Source organism: Sceloporus occidentalis, unplaced genomic scaffold, assembly GCF_023333645.1.
Source record: "Sceloporus occidentalis isolate IW3139 unplaced genomic scaffold, rSceOcc1.0.p SCAF_74, whole genome shotgun sequence".
NCBI lineage: Eukaryota > Metazoa > Chordata > Lepidosauria > Squamata > Phrynosomatidae > Sceloporus > Sceloporus occidentalis.
Genome location: NW_028317054.1, coordinates 4835858 through 4862904, shown reverse-complemented (window position 1 = coordinate 4862904; position 27047 = coordinate 4835858). Strand labels below are relative to the sequence as shown.

Here is a 27047-nt window from a genome sequence, read left to right as displayed (position 1 = left end):
CGCATTACAGGTATGGTCTTTTGGCTGCACGTCTTCCAGAAGGCCACTTCTGACCAGATATACCAGACTACAGATGGGTGTACCACTGGCTTCCACTGCTTCCCACTGTTTCTGCCAATGCTGAGCCGATGACACTACTGGACATTTTCCGATTGTGAAGCATGATGTGTCTTTTATCTTGCTGACCACTGCGTCTTTGGTCCTCAACACTGATCTGGTCTGTTTCTTTGTGCGCCTTCAAAAGAGCTTTGGACAGAACATATGAAAACTAAACTTTGCTTATTCGGGAGAACATGAAAACAAACATGAATGTTGCGTTTTCGTTGTTCTAACCGAATAAATAATAAACGAACATGGCGGCGTATAAACGAACATGAAGACCCACAACACGAAAAATCTTTATTTCTTTGTGTTTGTTTTCGTTGTTGCGTCATGCCCGCCAATTTTTCTAAGAGGAGGCGGGACATGAGTGAGCTGATCAAATAACAACGTTACTCTTTGAGCAGAGCAAACAACAACGTTACTCTTTGAACATGCATGGAACAACTGAGAGAGAGGTTTAAATAGGACTAGTGGCGGGAAAACGGGCAATTAACCAACGCACGTGAATGGCTTCATCACGATAGAAAAAACAAAAACACAGTGTCAGTGTGTGCTACACGCGGGAGCGTCGCGGGTGTGCCACGCTGGCACGTACTGTAGGCACCAAGCGTTGCGGGCCGGTGTTGTGAGACCGCCGTGGACGCAACCCACCGGCGCGCATCACTCCGCAAACGTGCCATGCACATGTCACCACGTGGAGGTGGCATGTGTGCGGCAGCGCGCGAGCAGTGCCTCTAGTCGGACAAGTAGACCAAGCTCCTAGCACCAACTCATCCTTACAATATTTTTGTAAAGACAGAGAGAGGGCTACACATAGTGGAACTCCATCTAGGCCCCAAAGTAGCGAGGAGCCCGAGGAGAGTGAGACTGAGAGGCCAAGTGCAGAGTCAGGCAGAGTCAGGCTCTGTTCTTCATGCTAGTACTACTACTAGTAGTAGTCATGATAGCTCCAGCCTAGCAGGAATTCCATTTGATCTGACTAGTGACCAAGGCAGGTTGGAACACTGCAACATATGTAGCCCAGCCTGGACGAATTTGGGGCATTCCACTCCAGGAGGTCAATGTTCAAACAGCAGGGCAATAAAATCTGAGATATTCTATGCAATATAACACGTGCATTTTCCCGGGTAAACAGGAAACGGAATAGGGAGGTGGCTGAAGGTTAGATTCAGGATATGTGTCTAACACAGCCAGGGTCAGATCTAGATTTTACTTCTGTTCACTCACTTTGCATGTTGTTAGATGATACAAATAAATTACTAACATCTATTTTTAAAGCATTCCTTACTTTACAGGATTTTGTCACACTTGCCTTAAAGTTTTGTGCAGTACTGTATCTCACGTGTGGTGGCGCTGTAGGGTTTGTTCGCCACAATTCCTACAAGCGAATATCTACAAAACATTGCTGTGGTATAGGGGACGCTGCTGATTGACTCCTAAACTGACCAGCAGCCGTCTTAATGAGGCTTAATTTAATGGATTCAAAATCAAGACTTCTGTTAAAGAGACAGTTTTGATCTCTACAGTAACAAATTAAAGTGCCAGCCAAAAAAGCCTGATCCCTGTTACCACAGATGTCACAGGTGCACTGGGTATGGGAGCTTTTTACGAAAATTATTTTATTTTTACTATTTGGTTAAGGATTTATGTGAAAATAATAGGGTAAATAAATACTAGAGTGTTTCTCTAGCAAATGCATAGACCTCCAAGATGCAGGGATTAAAACACTAAAAAGGGATTTATGCACTAAAATATAGTAGCAAGAACTTTCGACCAAACAACTCGTTAAAGCCATTTTTAAGAAAAAACTGATTAAATCTTGACTATCATGTAAAATGAAAATTATAAACAGTGAATACAAGAGTTTAAAGAAGGATTTCATTATTCACTCATTTTCAGTGATAGAGAAGCTCTTGTGACCGAATTACAAGTAGAGATGGAGAAAGCAGGTAAGTGTAACAGGAGAGAACACGTATTATGATTGTACTGGATGTAGGGAATAAGCATTGACAGGAACATGAAGTATTATGAAAAACATTTCAGGTCCTAGCATACGGCAAGTAAATCCATGTATTTGACCACAACCAATAGGACAATGTGAAGTGGTAGTTTAAGTCCATAACTTGACAAGAAGGGATGTATGCCCAACTAATCTCTTGAAAAAGTGTTTTACATAATTGCAGAGAACTACTGACTCTTTCAAACCTAAATGGTTTACATCCCTTCCAATTGCTTTTGCGTTTTCTAAAGGATCAAACACTAGCAATAGGCGCTCATTAGAATTTAGTACTGTGTTATACGTAGAACAACACTGAAAGAATATAGTTTAAAGATAAACCTCATTATAACTGTCACGCCAATGAAATGAGAATTACATGACTAGGTTTAAGTTGACCTATACATATAAATGCATCTAATATCCATAATTAATCCTAATACATAGCTAACAATGCAAAGCTACACCCATTGAGTTTTGTACATTAACCATTTCGATTATTAATACTGGCATCTTTCTGACTATGCTGACCTATTTAGCTACAGTTTTGCTTATGCCCTATGGAAGTTACAGCCCTGATATTTGCCATTAAAGTGAGATCCCTCCCAATTTGCCTCAGTGTACCAACTAAAAGAATAAATCCTTCCATGCTATTTATGTTGTTTATATTTTCATGTTTTGTCCTTTTATAATTGAAGCCATACCGCAGGCTTTTCTCACAATGTACAACAATGTTGCTAGTGTTGGTTGAAGCTGACAGCAATTTGCTGCAAAGGGATCACAATTTTAAGTGAGTTTTTCTTTATAAAATTTAAAAAAAAGACATAAAACACATTAAACAAACATAACCCTTAATATGTCCACTGGCCGTTGAAGACCAAAGTAATCGCGTCCTCCAATGCTTTCAAAAAGAACACCCAGGCTCCATTAGTGACTTATTTCTTTGTCTGGTCTAGACATAAAAGCTATTGAAAAAGATAGAATGAGGAAAGAGCCAATTGCAGCATGAACAAACGGAAAATTGATGAGACAAAACACTAATATCCATGCAGTCAGTTGAAGCTAAAATGAAAAAAAGTGATTATGTTTAATAACACTTACATTAAGCAATCAGCAATGTACAGCTCCAGAAAAATGTAATCTTAAGAGTGCGAAGTGGGTCAAAGATAAGGGAGTTTTAGATGTCCTGTACATAACATACTTAAAGTGAACCTGTCATTTATGAAGACAAGCTGGAATTTTTTAAACATTTATCTAATAATTAGTTAAATGTTAAAAGCAGAATATAACTATTGTGTGTAACAAATAAGTGAGCTTAGGCACCTTCCCTAAAAGTGCAGCAAACACAAAAGTGTAATTTCCAACCACTCAAGATAAGAAATAAGTGAAACAAAAAATGGGCAAAAAAGAAAAAAAAAAATAATATATATATATGTGTGTGTATGTATGTGTGTGTAAGTGTACTTATCACTAGAAACTTCTTGTAGTTGACGTGAACTCAACATACATGTAAAGAGAAGAAAAAAAAAGTTTAACAAAAACAAATGTTTTACCTATTAGTATAACCAATAATCAACCCACCTCCTGAAATTCATTCACATTTAAATGAATACCGGTTCAAGTGAATGAATAAATCTAGTCACATTTGTTTTTGTTAAACTTTTTTTTCTCTTTACATGTACGTTAATGAGTTTGCATAAACTACTCATAACAAGAAGTCTGTATGTATATATATATATATATATATATATATATATATAATATACATGTTTTTTTTGTCACCACGCGACACTTTTTTTTGCTTCACATATAGAATATAATTATTGTCTATATCCCAATGGCCGTACCCGAGAATTTTCTCCTGAACACGTCCTCTCCTGGACGTTCTGGTAAGGAGTGAGATGTGGCTGTTTTAAGGAGGTGGGACACACAAACTGTAAAGAAAAACTAATCCATACGAGATTTCAAAAGGACACAGAGCAGGCAAATGAGGGCAGTGATTAGTCCTTTGCCAAATGCCACTTTGCCAGGAGAAACACACTAACCCAGAGGGACACAAAGCATTAAAATGACTATCAGGTTCTGCAAATTATATAAATAATAATTAAGATGACATCTATTTAAAGATGCTTAGAGTACTAAAATCACTGATTAAAAATCATCCTGGGAATATCCAAACAAAAGAATAACCCCAAAACAAAGCTACTAAACCCACATAAGGAAGCGGCATTATTAATATTCGGTTTTCAGATTAGAACCAAAGTGAAGTTCCTGATATTTAACGTACCTGTGAGGTCCAAACGTATTAATATTTTTCATGCATCAGTTGTTCTGTTAATCAATGTGTATATATATATATATATATATATATATATATATATATATATATATATATATATATATATATAAATATAATGTTTCATCATGAATCATTATTATTATTCATTTTGCTACTATGCTGCACCATAAAAAAAAACAAAAAACTTTATTCACAATCAATGCCATTTGGGTGCTACATAGGCAAAGTAACCTTTTAGCCAAACTAAAAAGAATCTCTGGAGTTTGTGTGTGTGTCGGAGCTCAAAAGTTTTATGTTTAATAAACCCTTGTCTACGTTAAAAGTCACGTTGCCACCATTATTATCCAAGAGGATTTAAGCAGGCGGTGTAAAGACTTCCCTTTACCATACAATTTCTTGTAATCCGATGGTCACTGATTACACCATGCTGTTAGTTTGACAGTGTACTCCTAACAGTTCATATGGACACTGTCAGCCAAAACCAGGCAACACATCCAGTTTGTACAGCCACACAATAGTACTACTATGTTGTGTTTCTAAAATCCAGCTCATGCATAGGAAGTGGTTTACAAGCCATAATTAACCTATAAAGGAAAGATAGAGGCTACCTGGTCCCTCTACATGGGCTAGGGCTGTAGTAATTCTCACAACTCTCATGTAACCCATGAACCATGAAAACATCAAAGTCTCTTATTCCTTCAAGAACATTGATAAAAATATCTGGGGACACGTGTAGGGATTTTTTTTTTTTTAAGCCTTTTATTTTTTATTGAGACAATGAAAGTTGTAATAAACCCCCACAATCCCACCATGGAGCGATGTGGGAAACTCCAAAAATGCGGGTATCTTTAGGTATAGTGACTTTATGAAAACATGCAAAAGGAGCCCTAGGAACGATTTGTGATTATGTTACGAACAAATTAGCAGGATGACAACATAGGACTGCATTACTTGCATGTAAAATTTTGCTTCTGAAATGCAGGAATCTCTCCTCTGCCGTGAAATTCATCTTAATCAGCAGCCAATTGAAATTTAAACAGCAAGTGTCCTAATCGCTCAAAGTTTACAATAAAGATGGAAGTCGTCATAAATGTCTAAGTTCCCAAATCATGATGCAAATCTAAACCAATCTTACTGCATATCTTTCCTTTCTTCAGTATAAACAATTTAAATTATTAAATTGCATTAACTTAGTTTTTGTTTTGTTTAACCTCATGGGTCTTCAGCGTGAAGTAGACCAGAGCTGTACCACAGAAACACAGAATTTGACAGCACATAAGAACCACCGAGCCCATTTAGTCTGCCCATTTTTTCTGGTGTCAAGACTCCTTAAATCGGTCTTTGGGATTGTCTTAGATTCAGGATAGCTTCACAACTATCATTTTACCTACAATGGGAAAACCAAGGTAACATGACAGGAGGAATATTGGTGCAAACGCTCATATCAGGCTTGCTACTCCAGCTGATATACAAATAAGATGAGCTTATCCATTTAATTCCTTCATGAAGTTCAAAACCGCTATGAAACCATGGGGTTTAAAGCTTACTGTAACAGCATGGAATGTAACGGGCATGTTGTGATGAGCCCTCAAGTGCTAAGGGAGTTTATACATGAGTACTATTAATAATACTAACTACATAGATCACGGTTCTGTTAATTCTCCAAAACCTCTCTGTGGTATTACATCATCTCAATAAATTTTGTCTCTTTAGCGCCAGCAGTGTTAATTTTTAGTTAAAACACCCACCGGCTATACGGAGGAAGAAGTGCTTAGATATTGTTGTTTTCGCATCCCTCCTGCTTTATAGCTAATAGACTTTTGTGTCAGTTAAATAAAACCACTGGAATAAAAAATAATAATAGCATAAAAAAAAAATAACACTCATGAGTTTTCAAATCAAACATTTATTTAAGGCAAGAAATACAGGTTCTGCATAACTCGAACAATGAAAAATGTGTTAAACGGTTGACGAAACATTGCAACTTGCATTATTATTAATAATTACCATTAAAAAAAGTTTCCCGAAATGTAGATATTTTAATATCTTTTTTTCTTCCGTGAAAAGGAATTTTGATACAACTGTTTACTAAATTACATAAAAGCTGTCTCCAGTCACAATTCAGTCAGTCAGCTGAGGGTCATGTCATAACTTAGTCTCTGTTCTGTAGAAAGAGCACAATACAGTTATGAAAACAGTTATCTGAACAATGTCAACAAGTCATTCAATCAAATAACCAAATGCATTGAACGGAATATAGTTGGTGGGTAAACGAAAACATCTGATGACCTTGAATCTTTGTCCAAGTACATATTTGAAATGAACAATAAATCTATACACAAACTAGATTTACTAGCAGACACATGGTTAAAATGTTCCTATCCTAGGAGGGGTTAAAAAAAATAAATGAAAAAAAAAATAAATTATATATATATATATATATATATATATATATATATATATATATATATATATATATATATAAAATAAAATCAGGTGCTATATTCGTGTCATTTCTGGCAGAAACACTGTTTACTGGCAAATACCATTATTTGGTGCCTATACCTATATTTCCATATAAAAAACTGTTAACAAGGGTCACATAAGACTATATAAACTTAAAAGTCACAGTTACTTATGGGCTTCTCCCATGTGTTCTACGTTAATCAAGACTTGGCTTGATAACATATGCATGGGCAACAGAATATTGAAAACATTTAAGCTTACAAAAGGAAAAATATTAAATATTTCATAAAAAAATAATATAAAAGGGGGATATTTAAGCCGGGCTGTAACTTTGCTATTGCCCAAGGAAATTATTTGGCAATGGATTTGCTGTAAATATAAATAGCTAGAGAATGGGTAGTATGAATGAATGTACTACAAGTGCAGCCAATTACATTCTAAATAAAATATTGGAACAACCAACTGATTAACTTGAGGTTCGCTACATAATGTAAAAGTGTATGGGCTGGATTGGCAATTCTGTATACTTGCTTGGGAGAGAAAGAGAATCCAGACAAGCACTGGATTCACATCCTCCATACAATTCGGATTAATAACATTATCAACATGAAGTTGCAAAAAAAAAAAAAATAATGTGTGCATAGAACTCTTATACCTGTTTTAAATGATTTTCATGATAAAGTAATCTGCATCTGATAGTGTTTGGTAGCGGCAGACACACTGAAAAGTAGTTTAAACATTTAATTAATCAAATATTAACAAATTCATGAAGTGTCTGCGCATTATATTAGCTCAAAGGGCTTATTTACTAAACAGCGAGCTAAGCTAGATGTGGAAGAACGTCCACTGGCTCGTATATTAGCTTTTCATTTTAAACCTCAGGCAGATTCTCGTAGAAGAAGGGACTGTTTGGACCTTAATAGAGAGGAAGCATAGCTACCAATTTTATGGGGGAACTTTCAGCAATTTTTTGTCTCCATGTGACCTTAATCACACCCAGTACTTATAACAAATGATGCAGTCATATAACAGGAAAATAACCCATATGTGCTCAGAGTCACCTCCTGTTTCCATGACAACAACGCTTCTGGAGCTCATGTTGAGTAAATCAAGCCTCTCAGTTACCAAATCTTTGGGTGAAATCTTGTAAAGTTAAAAATAAATAAATTGGCTTTTATTGGTTAAGAGTGATTGTTCTGATCGACTACAACTATTCATAAATACATATTTTTTCATTTTAAGCATGCGGTTACACCTGGAGGACCTGTCATTTTCTTCTTTACTCTCTAGGTTCGATTACATAAAAACATACACGTGTTTTAAGTTTCTATGACACCAACCATCAACATCTACATTAGTGTCACATGACTATTAAGTGATCCTAGCAAAAATTATGAATAAGGCAATATGATTAAAAATTATTCCTGGGAAAGGCTCGGACACTCAGTTAAACATAGAAGAGGTAGAACAGCACCTCTCATAACATTTTCTGGCCAGATCAGAACAACATGATAATAGACTTTGAAGAGGCTGCCATAAGGAAACAAAAAGAGCTGAGCGTCTCACAGACATTTCTTAAGATATTTAGCCGTAAGATTTCAAACAAACTGGAGAATTCACAATGATCTACGTGCTACGCGCTAAATTAGAATGAAGGGTTTGAAGACATTCGTTACCAAACACAAGCTTCTCAAATAACTGCCTATTTTTAGCATCTCTCTGCATACCGATCCCTTGGAAACAGGAAAAAACTAGCGCTGCTAGGGATAGGTTGAGGTCAGAAATGAGTATCTACATTTAATCATTTTGGGAATGTTGATGGTTTGGCCTAGGTCAAGGGTGTCCTTCCATTATGGGAGATGTAGTCCTGCAGCAGCTGGAGTGCCGCAGGTTGGACACCCCTGGCCTAGGTACATCCTAATGTAGGAGCTCGGTAAATGAGGCGTGTGTTGTCCTTGTCAAGAGTCGTTATTAAAGAATTGAGATAACAGCTAGCTTGTATGAAAATTACGCATATACATTATCACGTTATAATATAAAAACATTTATATACCTAGCACCCAGTTATGTAAAGATGAAAAAGCACAAAAAAGTGGACACGCCTTTGACCATTTATCAAATATAACAAGGGAGTAGGTTTATGGAAGAAGAAAAAAAGAAGAAAAAAAACAAGTACGAATGCATAGCTTTACTTCCGCAAACATTTGAAATGCAAATAGGATTTTGATCCTATTCCTGTATTAACGCGTGACTTTTGCCACCGTTTTAACACAGTATACTATGTCATCTAGTTGTTATACCACCTTGTTGGTTTGTCCTTGATACATGATATTGTGTCTTTTTCATTCTTGTGGTACAAACATGTGTCTAACCAGTGTGGAACACGCCTGTTTTACTCTCGTGTATGATGTACTTGAATAAACAGTTTTACAAAAAAAATATATATATAACAAGGGAGTATAAAGCTATAATTTATTAGAAGCAATTACTATAAAACCAAGGGCTCTATTAAAGAGGCTTTATAACTTCAAATATGGTGTATTGGAAAAACATAACCTAGTTAGTATGTACTACAACCAAAACGGCAGCCGAGTACTGTAGGGAGGAGAGGACAGGGAAGCACGCTGTGTGGTTGTCCCTTTAAAATACCAAGGTAAAGGATTTGGGTTTTACGTGACCAAAAATCCCCAAAAAAAGAAATTGTATTTCTGCTGTGAAAGTTAAAAAATATAAAACAGAAAAGGTGCATTTTAGAACATTCAAACTCTTAAAACCCAAAAAAGAAAAATTTCATAAAAAAAGTGACAAATATATATTGCACAGAAATACATCCACAACAAAATGTTGCTCAGGTTGCTTCGGTATCATAAATGGTAAAGAAACAAAGATCTGTCAAGGTTTAAAAAATGCTTTTATTATCACATGACCCGCCATTTTCCCATAAAAACCATGGGCTCCAGCAAGCCGCTCTGCTTAGTGTCATTATCCACAGAGCCGCCTGTTCAAATTTGAATCCGACTACTTATAGATTTTAATCAGAAGACAAAACATACTATAAAAACATACAACAAGAGCCCCTTTAAAAAAAACAAAACTGTGTGCTACGAAATGTAGAATGTGGGGTTTAGCACTTACCTGAATAAAACAAAATCAGTACGTTCTCTGTCTCTTGTTGGACTCGTCTCTTGGAGACTCTGCCTGCATCACTTTCAGCTTGACTCCATTCACCATCTTTCCATGTAAAGCTGCAATAGCATCGTTTGCGCTCGACACATCCGCATATTTGGCATAACCAACATTTTTTCCAGGTACAATATACACTTCTATTAGATTCCCAAAACGACTAGGAGAAATAATAAATATTAATAATCAATCTGTGCCAAAGACATCTAGTTTATGTATTTGTTTAGGCTGTTTAATTTTTTTAAGACCGTTTATTTTATTAAAAATCTGTGTAACTATTCTGGCTTCTAAGCCGGTCCAATGCAATATGGTTTTAAAAATTAACGGTTTCATAGCATAAGTATGGTTTACGCTTATCTAAAACGGAATAAGGTATTTTATGTACACTCTCCGAAGAAGAAAAAAACATTCAACAAGAGCCCCTACATACCGCTTTCATTACAGACAGAACATCTTACCAGAACACATCCTCCATTACATCCAAGGATAACGGGTGAGGATTAAACACAATAAAAAGCCTCTCCTTCGACTGTGCATCACTTGGAGCCTTCTTTTTGTATCCTGGAAGGGTAGCATCTGTCTGAAGTTGAGATGTGGCAGAGGAGGTATATGCTCGATCATAGGCCTGCAGATAAACAAATGTATCTGTAAAGCCCTGTAAAGTAAGTTATTACAAAACTCCATGATCCCACAACTATGAGATACGAGAGAAACCCACTATGTAGCCTATGGCACAAAGTTAAAGAATTCTTATCAGTGTACATTATTAGCATATAACCCAGAAAAGGGACACAGACAAAAAAAATATATACTAAGATCATATGTGCCTGTCATAAAAAATGCATGCTTAAAAATCATCTTGTCGTGGATCTCTCCATACATAGCTGTCCTCATACATTTCACATGGCTGCATGTATCAGTCTCTGAGAAATATTCAGTTTAAGTTGGCTGCTAGTCAACTCCTACATATGCCGGACAAGAAGGCATTGTTGACTCATCTGCAACAGCAGTACTTCTGGCTTCCGCATCAGCCTTGCTAAAAGCCAGCAAGTGGGCTGTTCTAATTATTGATCATTTAGTTATATCCCTGACATTAGACAGGCAATATGGCTGTATGCATCAGGCATGACAAAATCAGCTCCCAACCTTATCAACCTCAACCTATCAGAACCAGATTTTATCCAAGAGGTGTAGGGAAAATACAAGGCTAAGAAATCCTTTGCAGACCTGAAGAAGGGGTTCTCTTGACTTAAGAAGTCCTTTTGTGCAGAGGCCTGTCCCTACAGAGCCCAGGGATTGTCCCATGGCTCCATATTCAGAAAGGAACACCCTAAACATCGGTCGGAAGGGTGCAGTTGGGCGGCGCCTAAAATGAAACCTCGCCAAGGTAAATACCCAATCAGATTTGCCTACATTTTCCCCCATTTGTCTTTCCTTTGGAAGCCTCAATGAGTAGCAAATATTTTCCACAAGAGCCTACAACTACCTTTACAGCTAGGTAAAGTAGAGTTGGCATGGAGTCACTCCTTACCAGTGCCAAAGTCAGTTTTGAATATGAAAACCCTGAATCAATTTTTAAGACCCAAAAAGATTCGGAATGGAGGGAATTGCAGATCTGCCTGCTTTGGTGCAGTACAGTTCTGTCTCGATGCTCTGTCCATTCCACAAGACCTGAGAGTTTTATAGGGTTTTCCCATCCATCTTTACTAAGGAAGGTTCTGATGAAGGTCGGAGCGGAAGGACCTTGGTGTACCATATTTGGCCCTTGAAACCTCGCTATCCACTATTTCAACCCACAATCAAAGTTGACAAGACGCTTTTAGGCATAATAGTAGATTGTTTTGAATGGACAAAAGAGCTCCTCCATAATCTGGCCCCTTTAACCCCTTCGTGACAAAGGCTGATTTTACTTTTTGTACCCTTCGTGACAATGGCCGTTTTAACATTTCTGCGCTGCTCGTGTTTAGCTGTAATTTTCTTCTTTCCCGTTTACTGAACCCACACACATTAGATATTGTTTTTTTCAGGACAAGAAGGGCTTTCTTTAGATGACATTGTTTTGATTGTATCGTATTATTTACTATTAAAAAAAGTATAAAATATGGTGAAAAATTTAGAAAAAAATGACTGTTTCTAACTTTTAGTTGAAAAATCTTTTACTCATCTATAAAAGGTAATAAAAAAACCTGCTAAATAGATTCTACTATTTGTCCTGAGTTTAGAAATACCCAATGTTTTTATGTTTTTTTGCTTTTTTCTGCACGTTATGGGGCAATAAGTACAGGTACCGTTTTGCTATTTCAAAGCCATTTTTTCCAAATCTGGTAATTCTTCCCCCCATGTGCCATTTCGGGTATCTTTGAAGCCGGCCAATGCAATTTACCCCATCAAGTCATATATTTTTGAAAACTAGACAGCCCAGGGTATTCCAAATGCTGGTATTTTAACCCTTTCCAAGCACTTATTCTACCATCAGCCTTTGTCAAACTTTATGGTAGTAATTTTTTTGCATTTGTTTTTTCACACACATTTTACTTTAGGTATAAATAAACAGGTTCTGGTATATGTCACTATCAAAAAACACCCCAATATGTGTTTAGCAACATCTCCTGAGTACAGCGATACCTCACATGAATGATTTTGCCTGGCTGTTTGGGGGCAAAAGGGCCACATTTGGGGCATGCACATTTTTCAATGTTGCACTTTGGCATTTGGGGATCCACTGCCCATGCCCTATTTGGTACATCTTTGAGCCGGGCCATTTCAGTGTGCCCAATAAAGCTATATATTTTTGAAAACTAGACACCCCAGGGTATTTCAAATGCTAGTATTTTAACTCTTTCCATGCACCATATCTACCACCAGTCTTTGTCAAACTTTGTGATAGTCATTTTTTTCCATTTGTTTTGTCACACACATTTTACTTCAGGTATGAATTAAAAAGTTCTCGTATATGTCACTATCACAAAACACCCCAATATGTGTTCAGCAACATCTCCTGAGCGCGGTGATACCCCACATGAATGATTTTGCCTGGCTGTTCGGGGGCAAAAGAGCCACATTTGGGGCATGCACATTTTTCAATGTTGAACTTTGGCATTTGGGGATCCACTGCCCGTGCCCTATTTGGTACATCTTTGAGCCGGGCCATTTCAGTATGCCCAACAAAACCATATATTTTTGAAAACTAGACACCCCAGGGTATTTTAAATGCTGGTATTTTAACTCTTTGCATGCACACATTTTACCACCAGCATTTTTTTAAAGTTTGCAGTAGTATTTTTGTGTGTGTATTTTTCCCACACACACCTACTTTATGTATGAATTTACAGCTCCTGGTATATGCCGCTGTCACACGACACCCCAATATGTGTTCAGCAACATCTCCTGAGTACAGTGATACCCCACATGCATGGGTTTGTCATTTTTGGGGGGAACTAAAAGGCCACATTTGGTACGTGTGCATTTTTCTAATTGGAAATTAGATGTGTGGCCATCCTTCCCCCCGTGTTAATTGGGACCTTGTTGAACCCGGCCAATTCAATTTACCCCATCAAATCATACATTTTTTAAAAGTAGACACCCCATGGGCATTTAATATGCCAGTATTTTAACTCTTTCCATGCGAGAATTGTTTTAAGCTAATATGCTAATTTTAGGACTTGCTCACAAAAATATATTTTTTATATATATATTTTTTTTTTGCCTTTTTTTTTATTTTTTTAACATTTTTTTTCAACTTGAAGGTTCCCCTGATAGTGACATCAGTGGGAAATTATTTTTACATTTTACTGTTTTTTTACTATTTTTTTTCTAATTATTATTAATTTTATTTTATTTTTAATTTATTTTTTCTAATCACACTGTGATTAGAAAGCTGAGCTCCATTGACTTGCATGGTTGAATGCAGTACCTATATTCAACCTGCAAGTGGAGCCAGAGTTCTCTAGAGGGTCTGGAGACCGTCTAGCGAACTTTTTAGACTTTATTGTTTCTTTATTGAATTTTCCCGGACCGCCGCCATCTTGCAGATGGCGAAGATCACCGGCAGCTGCGGCTGTGACCGCTCTCCGGAGCGGTCACAGCCCATCCAAAGGTAAGTGTTTGGTGTCGCTGGATGCCTCCTGATCGAGGCATTCCAGCGACACCATTTAAGTTTAGGAGGCGATCGTTGATCGCCTCCTAAACGCTTTTAAAACGGGCGTCCGCCGCCATACAAAGTATGGCGGATGTTGACGCCCCGGGGAGGGGCCAGAGATGGCCCCTTTGTGCCGATAATGGCGTTGCTGAATGCCTCGAGGTCGAGGCATTACAGCAACGCTGTTTCGGTGCAGAAAGCGAAAATAGATCGCTTTCTGCACCCGTTTAATGACGTGCCGGTCCTGGCACGTCATTTGTCGTTATCGACATGAATTTCCGTGACGTGCCCGGACCGGCAATTGTCATCAAGGGGTTAAATGGATTGCAGCGGCTCTATGCTTCTAACAGACCCCATATTGTCTTCTCATACTATTGAGTTTATTAATTAGTTATAACCAGGGTCAGATATAAGAAGATGATTAACACATTTGTAACATGGACTGTCCTGTTCAACACAAATCTGTCTCTCTAAAGCGCTACAATTCTTCAAATTCCCAGAGGGTCTGGCTGCAAATTCCATGAAAGCACATGGTTTAGCTTTAGATTTTGCAATTCCAGACTTAAAGACAAGCTAATGTTAACACTTTGGATTCATTGACACCCATTTCAGAGGATAGTCAGGGAGAGGTGCTTCCACATCCAAGGCAGTTAACTAAATAAATCCCACTCAAGGCTACAACGAAGGCTGCCCTCTGATCTTGTGCTCGGCCACTTGTTACGTATTTTTGGAAGCAGAAAGATTACGGTTTTTGAGAGCTACCACCAGGTAAGTGCTATTCTACCCATGCTAGGTGGCTAGCCCCGCAAGTAACAAAATAGTGGTTGCAGGAACAGTGATACTTACTGAAGTTGCAGGATACTGCTGAGGAGTTTGGGAATTCCATACCATTGAGTTTACCTGAGCCGCCACCATCTGCGATGCCATTTTCCTAAGAAGACTATAAAACAAACAAAATATCCACAATGAAATGTACCGAGTTGCCGACTTCTTTTGCTGTTGCAGATATACAAAATAGCAGGTTAATAAGTCACTAACAGCAAATTTAAGTCTTGTTATGACCTCTTCACAAACAGGGGGTTTCACACAATCTAACATGGAGCTTTTTTGTCCTAGTTATCTTGTCTGTTCACCCATGGTTGCTCCTTTCAATGTTTAGTGTAAACATATATTATAACTATTATATATGTTTTTCAACTGATACTAATTAAATACTAAATTAAAACTAGAGGAAAAAGTGGAAATATCTACATTTTCTAAGGATTATGGGCACTGCTAAAAAGAGAAAAAAAAATGATTTGAGTCAGGGATAGCCCACATGCATAGTACGTTATGTTCTGTAAGGGAGCAAAATGCTTTTTCAGTTGGGTACAGCAAAAGTCTTTATTGTAAAGTTTATTACTAGTGAGTTTTATTGTCAGTACGTACTATTAAGTCCTAAGGGTCAATAAATTGCTGTGAATTTAAAGTTTATATATGTCTTCAAACGTATGTGCCCATGTATGTCTTGTTCTCCAACATATGGCAGATACATATAAATGGAAAGGTAGATGTTTATTCCTTCTAGCTATTGCATCTGTTATTTCCCATGACGCTTCATTTTTACAATAGAAGGGGTCATTTCACAGCGTGACGTTCACGTGCTGAGCGACAGCTTGATGTAATATAACATCCCTCACACCCTCTTTTATCCTATTTCCTGATTTTTACTATGGTGGGAAAAGGTGCTGGTTCCAAAGTGCTTCTCCCCAATATGTTAAATGTCTGCTGCCTCCTTCCTTCTCTTTGTTTTGTCCCTATCAATCCGTGCCCCTAGAAACTGGTTACTACCCACTGAGGTATGTTAGCTGAGAAGTCACACTGAATGTAGAAGCTATACATCCAAAATTTGAAATGAAAAAAAGTCAGTCTGTGTATACAGCAGAACCTAACGGCAAGTCTAAATTCTCAGAACATAAAAGTCACCTAACAAATGGATGTATTTTAATTATCAAAAAAAAAAAAAAGACAGTTTCCGACATTAAACTTACTCTGTGCCATCTCCACCGTCATTTAAGTAAGTGACACCAAGTCGATTTCCAGGTGGGTACTCAAAACCATGTAGCTTGTATTTGGCATAAATAGCAGATGAGATGTTTTGATATTGAACTATGGCATGTCCTGATAGGGCAAAAAAAATACATTTTATGGAAAAATAGGTGATCAAAACCAAATTCCTAAAGCGATTTGCACCCTGGCAGTGAGGATCTCTCAGCTAGGCTATGATATGCAGAAGATGTGGTGTGCACATATATCTCAGGTCAGCCACTAAAATTAGAGAGGGACATAGAAATAAACATTGCTTCTACAATAAAACAGAGCAAGAAATCATACCCAGCACATACAAAACACACCTAAGGCATAGATCATGGTGATCCTGTCACATTATATGGTCATACGTTGCTTAGTCCACCACTATATCAAGGTACCCCAATTTTGGTGAGCCCTATGTAATTTTACATGGCTACATTGCTTACAAGGACAATGCATGTTAACCCACTGAGACTCTCAAGCAAGTTAAAGCCTTCTCTGAACACCCTTAATGAAGCACCAACTCAGGGTTTGAATGGTATTTGCTGGGTATGCACTGATTTCTTATGCCAATTATGCTTTTTAGGTTGCGCGCGCCTCCTACAGAGAAGCCTTTAAATTACGTGAGCGTCTATTAAAATGCAGGGCAGCCCCACTGATTCTTGCTCCTTGGTAAGCAATATAGCCATAAAAATTAGATAGGAATCCCAAACCTGGGGTACTTTGGAATAGTGACAGGCTAAGCAACATATGGCTCTATTCTTGCTCTTTTTTGTACATATTGGTCATTACTATTTTAGCAGCAACCCAGGAATATTACTATGTACGCCTTTTATCTTCTTTGGGGTGTGCTCCCCTTTCTGTATATTGCTTCTACAATGTTAACGTTTATTGGTACTACAAATAATAACAATATGTTTTTATCAAACTGTCCTTTAAATTGATTCACGAAAATAAACACATGTTCAAAAAAAAAAAAAAAAATAGAAAGCAGAAGAAAAACAAGACATTTTACCAGTGGAAAACTCCAATGCACCTTACCTACCGTAGCTAGAGTACAAATCACGCTGCACCTCACAGTACTCAAGTCCTGGAATAAGATCAAACAAACTGTAGATCTGCTCTTGAACCAGAGGAACCCTTGAAACCACCATCAGTCGCTTAGACACCGCTTCCTGGGTTCTGGAATCCGACAGCTTGTCATAAGCAGAATAATCATATTCTAAACAAAAAAAACACATAGTACACTTTAGCGGAATAAAAAAAATATATACATGTTAAGAATATACAATATTGTCAAATAATATATCTCACTTGGTTCATGTATATATCCCCCTCAGTACTACAAATGCGCCAGAGATTTAAGGTTTTCTTTAAAGGGGAACAATCACCTTCAAAGCGTTTAACATATCTAAAATAATTTAATAAAACTACTTATGACTTGTGCTTTTTGTTTTTTCAATTAATGTAACCGGCAAAGCTGAGATCTGTGGTGTATCTAATGGATGTCTTGTCCTGCAGCCCCCCCCGTCCCTTTACTCAGCCATTATAAATACTGCCAGAACTAGCAATGTGCAACCTAACACTAGCAAAGACATAGATTAAACGGTCAGCGATAAACATGCAGATCACGACAACAGCAAGTCAGGATGGCTGCACCAATACTAAACATATAAAGTGGGGTTCTAACACATAGCATATTATTACATAGCTTTATTTTGAAGAAAAGTGACAGATCACTCAGCAGAACTACTCTTTCTATGTTAGCATCAAGAAGGTAAAAAACCTTAAAAGAGTGAGGGTGTGTTAGTTTTCTTTAAGAGTGAATTTGTTCATAATGAAAAATCCGTTAAATACTTCCAAACTGATAATACCATATGAGTATAAAGCAGTGGAGTGGTCGTGAATTAATGGTTCTTGCTGCCTCTGACTGCTATGGTAATCCGGCTCAGAAGTTGTTCCTTTGTTTTTAGGTTCTGCCAAGATTGCCTTATAACCTAGAAAGACAACAAAGTAAGTTGCATACATAGTTCTGTTGCTTTTCATTATAGTTTAGAAATGCAAGATATTCTATCAGTAACCGTACAAAATAAATGAAACGCACAAGCAACTCCCATGAATTTAGCTGGTGCAGCACGTTTATATTGGTTAGTAAAAAAATGCACAGTCAGATATATTTTAACCACCTTAATGTCTATGTGACAGCTATACATACATACTGTATGTGTATCAAAAATCTCTATTTATGGCTTTAGGTTAAAAATCCCCTTAACGGTGTAGAACAGGGATGAGTATTGGTTTTCAAATCAAGGTACTGAAGACCGTGACTTTTCAGTCATTAATTTGTTGGCCAAGTACCGCAGTCAAACGTTCCGGCAGTTTTTTGCATGACTGGAGAGTAGATTTAAAGACAAGCAATTAGGCTTCTTTGGGTGTAACAGAACTTACTTCGGTCACAGTTCTCTATTGCCAAGGCAGCTTGTGAAGGTTTGAGGAACCGCACGTATGCCAATCCTTTACTTTCCCCGGTGTTTTTGTTTTTAATTATTGAGCAATACTCAATTTGTCCGTAGGCCTAAAGGAAAAGTTGGATGTTATCTCAAAAAATACTTAAGAAAAATACGGACAGAGAGCGGCAGACCGATCCCAGGGAATTTGTAAAGCATTCTCAGAATCAACAAACATATAAAATTATTTGTGTTACATATGTAGTAAATAAATGAAAAAAAAGCAATACTGAGTTACCAATATGAAATATTGGTTACACCCATTTTATTTTTCCTTGTAAGGAAATCTTTGCTGTGTAATGATCTTCTTAGACTGATGGAAATACACAAACTCTTAATCTCACGGAATTAAAGGGACACTCCAACAACCATATGCACTTTTAACGCACATATGACAGCTGCGTGTCCTCCTTTAAAGTCTCATGTTGTCCCTTTTACAAATGCAATGGAAGTGCTTTCCTGACATTGCTTGGCTCATTCAGCGCTCATGTACATGACATGAACAATGGCCCATACCTTAAATTTTTCCTTGACATCATCTTCTGTGTACGATTTAGGGATCATTACAAAAATCCTTGTTAATTCTTCATCTTCCACATCCCGGTGACTTGAAGAACCCCGTGACTGTGCAATAAAAACCTAAAACAACAACAAAAAGTATATAGTTCTTGCACTCCTACCGGAGCGATCAAAGTGACGCCTCCCACCAGATGCCGGTCTACCGTCTGTGTCCCAGCGGCAGCTTCAGGGACAGGGGGAGAGGGTTCTTTGGTTTCCACACGAGTGCGGACACCAGCCCCAACACCCCCCCCCTGCTGCCTGATCGCTCCATGAGAGCGACAGTGCAGCGTTAACCCCTTCAATGCCACAATTGTGTATGACACATTCACGGCATTGCAGGGGTTAACATTTGTCCCCACAAGCTTGTGGGGACTAAATATCAGGCAATGCTGTGCTCCAATGGAACATCAGCATTGAAAGAGAAAAAAATGTATTCATCAAAAAAATAATTAAAAAAACAACAACAAAAAAACAGCCCTGACCTGAAAGTCCAGGGTGCTTCCAGGTCAAATGCTGTGAGTTTAGTAAGTGGGCTGATGATGATCCGATCACTCCTAACCAACTGTTAGTTTAAAAAGAAACTTGGCGCCTAGATTCACGACAAATTTGTCAAGCCCTGACTTAACTGGCCATATCGTTTGGATGGGGGCCTGCTATACATGTGGACGGAAATAGATCATGGGAATAGGGCGTAAAGGAGTTTTTCTCATGTTGTCACTAGGGTAGCTGGCAACGTGTGCTTAGAGTATATTTGTGTCACTTTTCCGCGTGCTTTACGGGCAGTACGTACACTGTTGGCTACAGCTCTGATGCGGCCTGGCATTAGATTGTGACGCGTGGTACTAGCATGCGCAGTCGCCAGAAGAACTGTCGCAAAATACATACACAGTTTGTGCCAATACATGGCTTGCATAAAGACATTTGACACCATTTAAAGCATGTTTACATAATTACATGACATCATGTAAGTTTCCGAGAGAGAACTAGCTTCTCAAAAAGCCGGGGTAAGTGCGTTTTCACGTGAAACAGAAATAAATTATAGTCGCTGTTTACTTATGACGCAACTAGAAGGATAGGGAAGGATGTTCACTAGACCCATAAGTGATAGAAACCCATGGGCATTGCAGCAGATAAAAAAACACAATTTTTTACACACCATCTAAGTAAACGAAAACTCTGAATGAGTCAATTTGTCCACAATCTAACTCGAAGTTACGTGGCATTTGTGGCACTTGATGTGCAGCGCCTTAATATAATAATAATAAATTAAATCCATCAGATAAAAATTGGATTGCGTTATGTAGCCACAGAACTTTACCCTCAATTATAAGCAAATAAACATATAACAAATAAACATTTAATATTTAAAAAGAACCAAAGTATGAAAAGTATCCAGTTGTGTTCTTAGAATAATCATCACACCTGCTTTGGGGAGTTAATGATCGGTCATATATTAAAAGCAGCAGGTTGCTAATCCCAATATAAAGACTGCTTTTATTCACAGTGTATACACAGTCATTTAGACAGAGGATCTCTAATTCAGGCAGCTGCTTTGTTGCAGGTGAGCCTAGATTAACTCTCCGGTTCTCTGTTTGCGACCGTCTGCCACGGAGCTCACCTTAATAGGCTTACTGCTCTCACTGAGGCATCGGCCGTGCATTTCCTCCATAGCTCTGCAGGCCTGCGAGGACTTGGCATATTTGACAAACGCGATCCCCTTGGACTCTTTGGTCTGTTTGTCTTTTACCACCCAGATGTCCTGGATGTCACCGAATTCAGAAAACCTATCCCGAATCATATCCTCGGTTACCGATTTACTGACCACCAGGAAGACACGGCTATTTGGGGGGTCATCCAGATTACCTGCTGACGGGCGGAACGCACTACTGTCTTCCATCTGTGCGACAGATGAAAGGTAACAAAATACACAATAAACTAGCGGTAATCTAAGATAACGTACAACAACAACCGCTGAATGTCTGCACCAATGACGCGACTTCCTAACAGCACGTCATCTAGAGCGCCTCGCCGTTAAACAGCGACCCCTGCAGGCTGGATGACTTACATGCAGAATATGGGACGTGAATAGTCATTACAAGGTGTAGTTGTCTCGGAGGGAAAAGGTCTCCCTCAGACTCTGTCAGTGCTCCTCAAGTCTCACCTAACAGTCCAGGATTTAGGTATTACTCAGGTGTGTCTAATGTGTTGCATAAATAACAAACAAAAACACCCTAAACACAACTGAGTAACACCAGGAGTCCATCCTGGACTGTTAGGTGTGCTCTGAGTGAACCAGTCTGCAAGAGTCTGCTCATTCCCATTCCATGGCCTAGAATACCACATACATATCCATGTTAACATAGAAACACACATACACATACACACGTACACATCAATGCTAGCACACACATATAAGTCTATGCTAGCACACAAAAACCTACACATACACATCCATGCTAACATACAAACACTTACACATACACATCCATGCTAACACACACTTATACTTACACATCCATGAGTGTCTGCCCGGAAAGGCCTCAGCTGCAGCCTCGTGTGGGGCCTCCCACAGGTAAGTTGCGGCGATGGTCACGACAGACAGCAGTGGTTTCACTCCAAATCCCTTTTAATAATTTTGAGTGTATCCCATTCTGTACCATAAATGTCTGTTTTTACTTCGGAGAGTTCAAGCATAACTCCCTAAACACATTTTACATTGTCTCTCTTTTTCTTAGGTCCCTTCTGTGACGGCCCGGGGTTTATAAGTGCCGTCCATAATAATTATGACCATCCGGGGTTAATAAGTCCCGCTTATATCAATTAATGTTTGAGTTGTATATTTCCTTTCTATATATGTGGTGTTTATCGGCTGTGCTTCGTTCTCCCTCCCGTCCTACCGTATCAATGCGCCACATGCTGTGCCCACAGATGTTGGCCCCTCATAACACGGACACCCTCGAGCCTTCTACAGATCCCCAGCTGCTGGGACCACTAGGGTAGCGGAGATCAGCCGGTGTGTTTATCGTACGCGTCCCGGGGAAACTTTGAACTTTTGCCGCTCTGGGTTCCTTCGACCGATCGCGTCGCTTTTTGGACAAGATATCCTCAGGACACCGAGCTATCCATCGGCACCCCAGGATCACCGCTCCTTCAGTATCATCCCAAGAATGACGGCTAAATTTTTTTGGACATTGTGGGGCTCGGTGGCCTAAGCGAGGTGCCGGACGGTCTAGGCAGGGCAGAAAATGTGGACATGATTTATGGTCTTTTTCTCACCTAACCTGTTTATAAGCCTGTGTGCTTCCCCAATAAAGTGTGTGTTAATTCCCTGGACATTAGTCTCGTCTAATGCTTCAGGGGCTCGCTGCATCACGCATTGTCCTTTTCAGGACAATTACAGCACTGTATTCGGCTACGCCTCGGCGGGCTACAGTGCTATTACATCGAGGGGACCGAGTCAGTTCCTGATCCCTTCCTCGGTAGTATCGGCTAGCGCTGGGAGCGGTTAACCCTTGCGGTTCCGGGGAGGAAGCAACAAAGAACTGACGGGTGTACCCAGCCAGGGTACCTGAGGCGTGCCCGTCACACCTTCCATTCACCTTCCTCTGTTAAAAGAGATTCTCTAAAAGTCTACATCAACCTCTGTTTTTGGGTTTTCCTATAGGACCCCCCAGGGCTCCCATGAGTGGGTACTAGTACTATGTTACACATAGATGTTTGCCATACCATAAGTAACCATAGGTGCTATGTCAAGGATAATGGTATTTGGGAGGACATATGGCCTCCATGATAAATCTTGGGCCCAGTAGAACCTAATGAGAGGGCCTGCTGCCCCACGTTGTTTTTGGGGGCCCTGTCCTCCCTGCTCTGTAAACAGGACTGGACCCCCAATAACAACGTGGGGCAGCAGGGAGAGCATAGGTGAGGCAGCAGGCCCTCTCATTAGGTTCTACTGGGCCCAAGATTTATCATGGAGGCCATAGCCCCCCCCCCCCAAATACCATTATCCTTGACATAGCACCTATGGTTACTTATGGTATGGCAAACTCTAACGGACTATTGGGAACAGAAGCATTGCTTGTTGCCATGTCAATTACATGTCTGCTATACTGTAAGGCTGCAAAGCGCCTCCTGTATAAAGTGGGCTGCTATTGGTTTTTAAGCTTAGTGATACCAACAGTGACGTGTCAGTGACAAGCCATTCTATAAGACATATACGGGGAACCTACAAGGATAAAGGGATATCTTGACTAATTCGAAATCTAGAGAAGGAATAAAACGCATTTAATGACTTCAGGAACATAACGCGGAAATCGCTACTAATAACAACGTAAATACTAAACGTCCTCCAACACGCAAGGTCAAACGGGCGTCCGATGCTTTCCTTTTTAGGACATCACATTAAGTCACGCCCTTACACGTCACCAGCCAATCGCATAGCAGAAAAGACAAGGGTAGCTACGCCGCCGAATAGCCGCTTCGTGTTGCTGCAGTGTCGTCATGGGTAGCGCTAAAGTGTAAGGGGCGGGCAATTTTCAAGTACCGGCCGGAAAGCAAGTAGCAGTATTTCAGTGTCACGCGTGAGGTGAACGAATAACCTTGTGGGTTCGAGTGGCCTAAACGAAGAGCGGTAACACACAGGTACAGTGCCTATGGATTAGTGACATGAAGTGAGGCGTGTAGTGGTGAATGGGGACAGATGACGCATAGCAAAGAGGGGGAAATGGTGCTGAAGGCGAATGTCTTAGCCGGCAGGGAGTGCGGGAGGCAGGAAGGAGTAAGCCAAGACTCAGACGGGATCATTGTTAAAATGGCTGACTGTCTCATCTGTTCACGTGGGGCTAAACATCCAAAACTCACCCTGATGACAACAAAAACCTCTATACTATCAATGTATCATTGGAATTACTATTTATTATTAATTCATTTTATTTATCGCAGTATGTAATCACACGCTTTTTTTTTTGTTTTGTTATTTGTGATCCCCTTAAAAGGGACACTCCAGCCAGTCATGTCTCTAATGCATGTGATAGCTGAGCGGTCTCTTCACGTTTCCATGGTGTTCGGCTATTTTCTATGTGGGAGATGTGATCAGCCAAACACATCTGGCAAATGGTATAGTTGCCACCGATTAGCTCCAGTGCATACTTGGTGGATACTTTTTTCTTCTAAAGAATGCATATTAATGTGCTCTGGGTAATTTTAATATGCATTCTTTATTACTGAGGGCTTCAGGGACCGTCCACACACATGCATTTAACAACACCCCTACTTCCTCCCCGAGGAGCGTGTGTGGAAAACAGATTTAAATGGAAGTCGATTTCTGCCACTAATTGGTTATTTCAAGCAGCCAGCCAGTGACAAAAAACATTAGAGGAGTAATACATCTTAAAATTCTGTAGTGTCAGTAGCTTGGCACAACCTTTTTGTTAGTGTTATACAACATAATCTGAATGCGGTGACAGGTTCCATTCCAAAGCCTATAGGATCAGAGAAAAACAATTAAATGTATATTTTGTTACATATATTTTTTTGTTGTAAAAAACTTAAGCTGTTTCTCAATGTCTTTGAAACACGGTCCTTGGACAAACAATACACCTGTATTTTTTGGAAACTGGTCAGGGTCTGATTACACTTCACATGATTAGGAACTATTAAAGAAAATGTTGGGTTGAAGCTGTAGTGTTGTTTTATGGGCCTAGATGCACACGTTACTGAAAAAAAGCTGGTGTTTTCACAGCAGCTGGCAGCGTTTCAACCAGATGTGACTTAAACTAACAGTTATGGTCAAAATTGTATTTTTATCTATTCATTTTTTTTCAATATTTTTAATAGAGTACAATATGGCCGACCTTGAGAAAGGAAAGAAGGTATTTATGCTGAAATGCGCAACCTGCCACACAATCGAAAAGGGTGATAAACATAAAGTTGGACCAAACCTATGGGGTCTCTTTGGTCGCAAGACAGGACAGGCTCCAGGATTTTCTTACACGGATGCAAACAAAAGCAAAGGTAAGCGGGGACTAAAGGGGAAAAAGTGCACTTTCAAGAAAAATTAAAGTCAAAAGAAACTATCTGGTATTAACTAGTTGAGTTTTTTTATTTTCATTGCACATATTTTCCTCCACCCCCTGCCTTGTTTCAAATCCACTAACTGACTTGCATGCAGAACTGCTTGGAAGTCTATGCATAGTGGGCTCAAACATAACTTATTTGACAATACTTCTTGATTTACCTGTTTTTTCTTTGATATATTTTAATAGGTATCGTTTGGGGAGAGGAGACCTTATTTGAATATTTGGAAAACCCCAAGAAATTTATTCCAGGAACCAAAATGATTTTTGCTGGTATTAAAAGTAAGGTGGAGAGACAAAACCTAATTGCATATCTAAAGAAAGCCACGTCGGAATGATACATCCAATTTGATGGAATTAAGTACCAGTCTTTTAACTTATACTGACTTCTTCTGCTGGTTCACTTGTGTCGGTCCCTATTTTATTGCTCATCCGCTTTAATAAACATTTAAGAAAAGTGAAATGTTTGGAGCATTTTTTTAATTCATGAGAATTTTGTGATATGCATGCATAAAAATCTAGCAAGTACAGCATATGTTGCAAATACCTTATCCTCTGGCATTTCCTGCTTGGTTGCCATGAACATGGAGGTTTTTATGATGTCACACCGACCTGCGTGCCAATAATAGGTTGTGAATGCATATAGGTAATAAAGTAAATAACATGTTTTAACGTATAACAAGTGGTAAATTCACACAATTTTTGGAGATATGTTTGATCATATGATCAAACATAAGTCAAATAACAATGTAAATCAAGTAGGGCTGCAACTAACGATTATTTTCATAATCGATTAGTTGGCTGATTATTTTTTCGATTAATTGGATAAAAAAATTAAAATTTTCATTTATTTTAAATTATGCCATAGTGCCCTAATAGCATTTGCAGACTGGTTCACAGACAATACTTTTATAAATAAATACAGGATTAATCTTCACTGCCCCCAGGATTTAGATTCCCCTCAGTTTGCCCCCCCTTTACCTCTAACTGCACCTTAAGTTAACCTTATTAAATTAATTAAATTAACCCTCAGCATTAAATTAATCCTGAAGAGAAGACCCCATTAACCATAAACACCCCATCAACCACAACTGCCCCTAAATTAACCCTAAACACCCCATTAACTATAACTGCCCCTGTTAACCCTAAACACCCCATTAACTACAACTGCCCCTAAGTTAACCCCCACCTCCCCTAACTTTCAGCAGCCCAAATATTAATTTTATACTCAGATGAGTGTCACATCCATGGCGATGCTAAGGAAATGGGCGGAGCCAATCGGCCATTTGGCTCCGCCCCTTTCTTCCTCCCTGCAGTCACTGCTGATTGGCCACGCCCCTTTCTTTCTCCAGCAGCGATTGCAGGGAGGGACTGGAAAAGAAGTGGGCGGGCCAATCGGCAGTGACTGCAGGGAGGAACTGTAAGTAGCAACTGCTGCTGTGACTCCATTGAGTCACACTAACGGATTATAACACGAGGGGTATTTTTCAGAGCATTTGCTCTGAAAAAACCCTCATTTTATAATCGATTCAACTAATCGATTTTATCGATTAGTTGTTGCAGCCCTAAAATCAAGCTCATTGTGTACAAAAAATTAATCCCACTCAATACTTGAGGTCCCATGTCAGGTGATTAGGCTTTTTAACAATAC

General features: G+C 39.0%; 2 protein-coding genes across 2 annotated transcripts; one reads left to right on the top strand and one right to left on the bottom strand.

The window, feature by feature from the left end:
* Positions 1–10013: 10013 nt before the first annotated feature.
* Positions 10014–21219, bottom strand: LOC149285996 (RNA-binding protein 45-like). Its single transcript, XM_089494742.1, has 9 exons — positions 20941–21219; positions 19278–19400; positions 18703–18829; positions 18129–18251; positions 17300–17476; positions 16215–16344; positions 15031–15124; positions 10505–10671; positions 10014–10206 (listed from the first exon to the last, which is right to left on the bottom strand). Exons 1-9 carry the CDS (start codon positions 21217–21219, stop codon positions 10014–10016), a joined length of 1413 nt encoding a protein of 470 aa, XP_089350868.1.
* Positions 21220–23909: 2690 nt separating this feature from the next.
* Positions 23910–25734, top strand: LOC149285995 (cytochrome c, somatic-like). Its single transcript, XM_089494706.1, has 3 exons — positions 23910–23963; positions 25158–25334; positions 25586–25734. The coding sequence occupies exons 2-3, from the start codon at positions 25166–25168 to the stop codon at positions 25732–25734; spliced, it is 318 nt and encodes a 105-aa protein (XP_089350832.1). The 5' UTR covers positions 23910–23963; positions 25158–25165.
* Positions 25735–27047: the final 1313 nt, after the last annotated feature.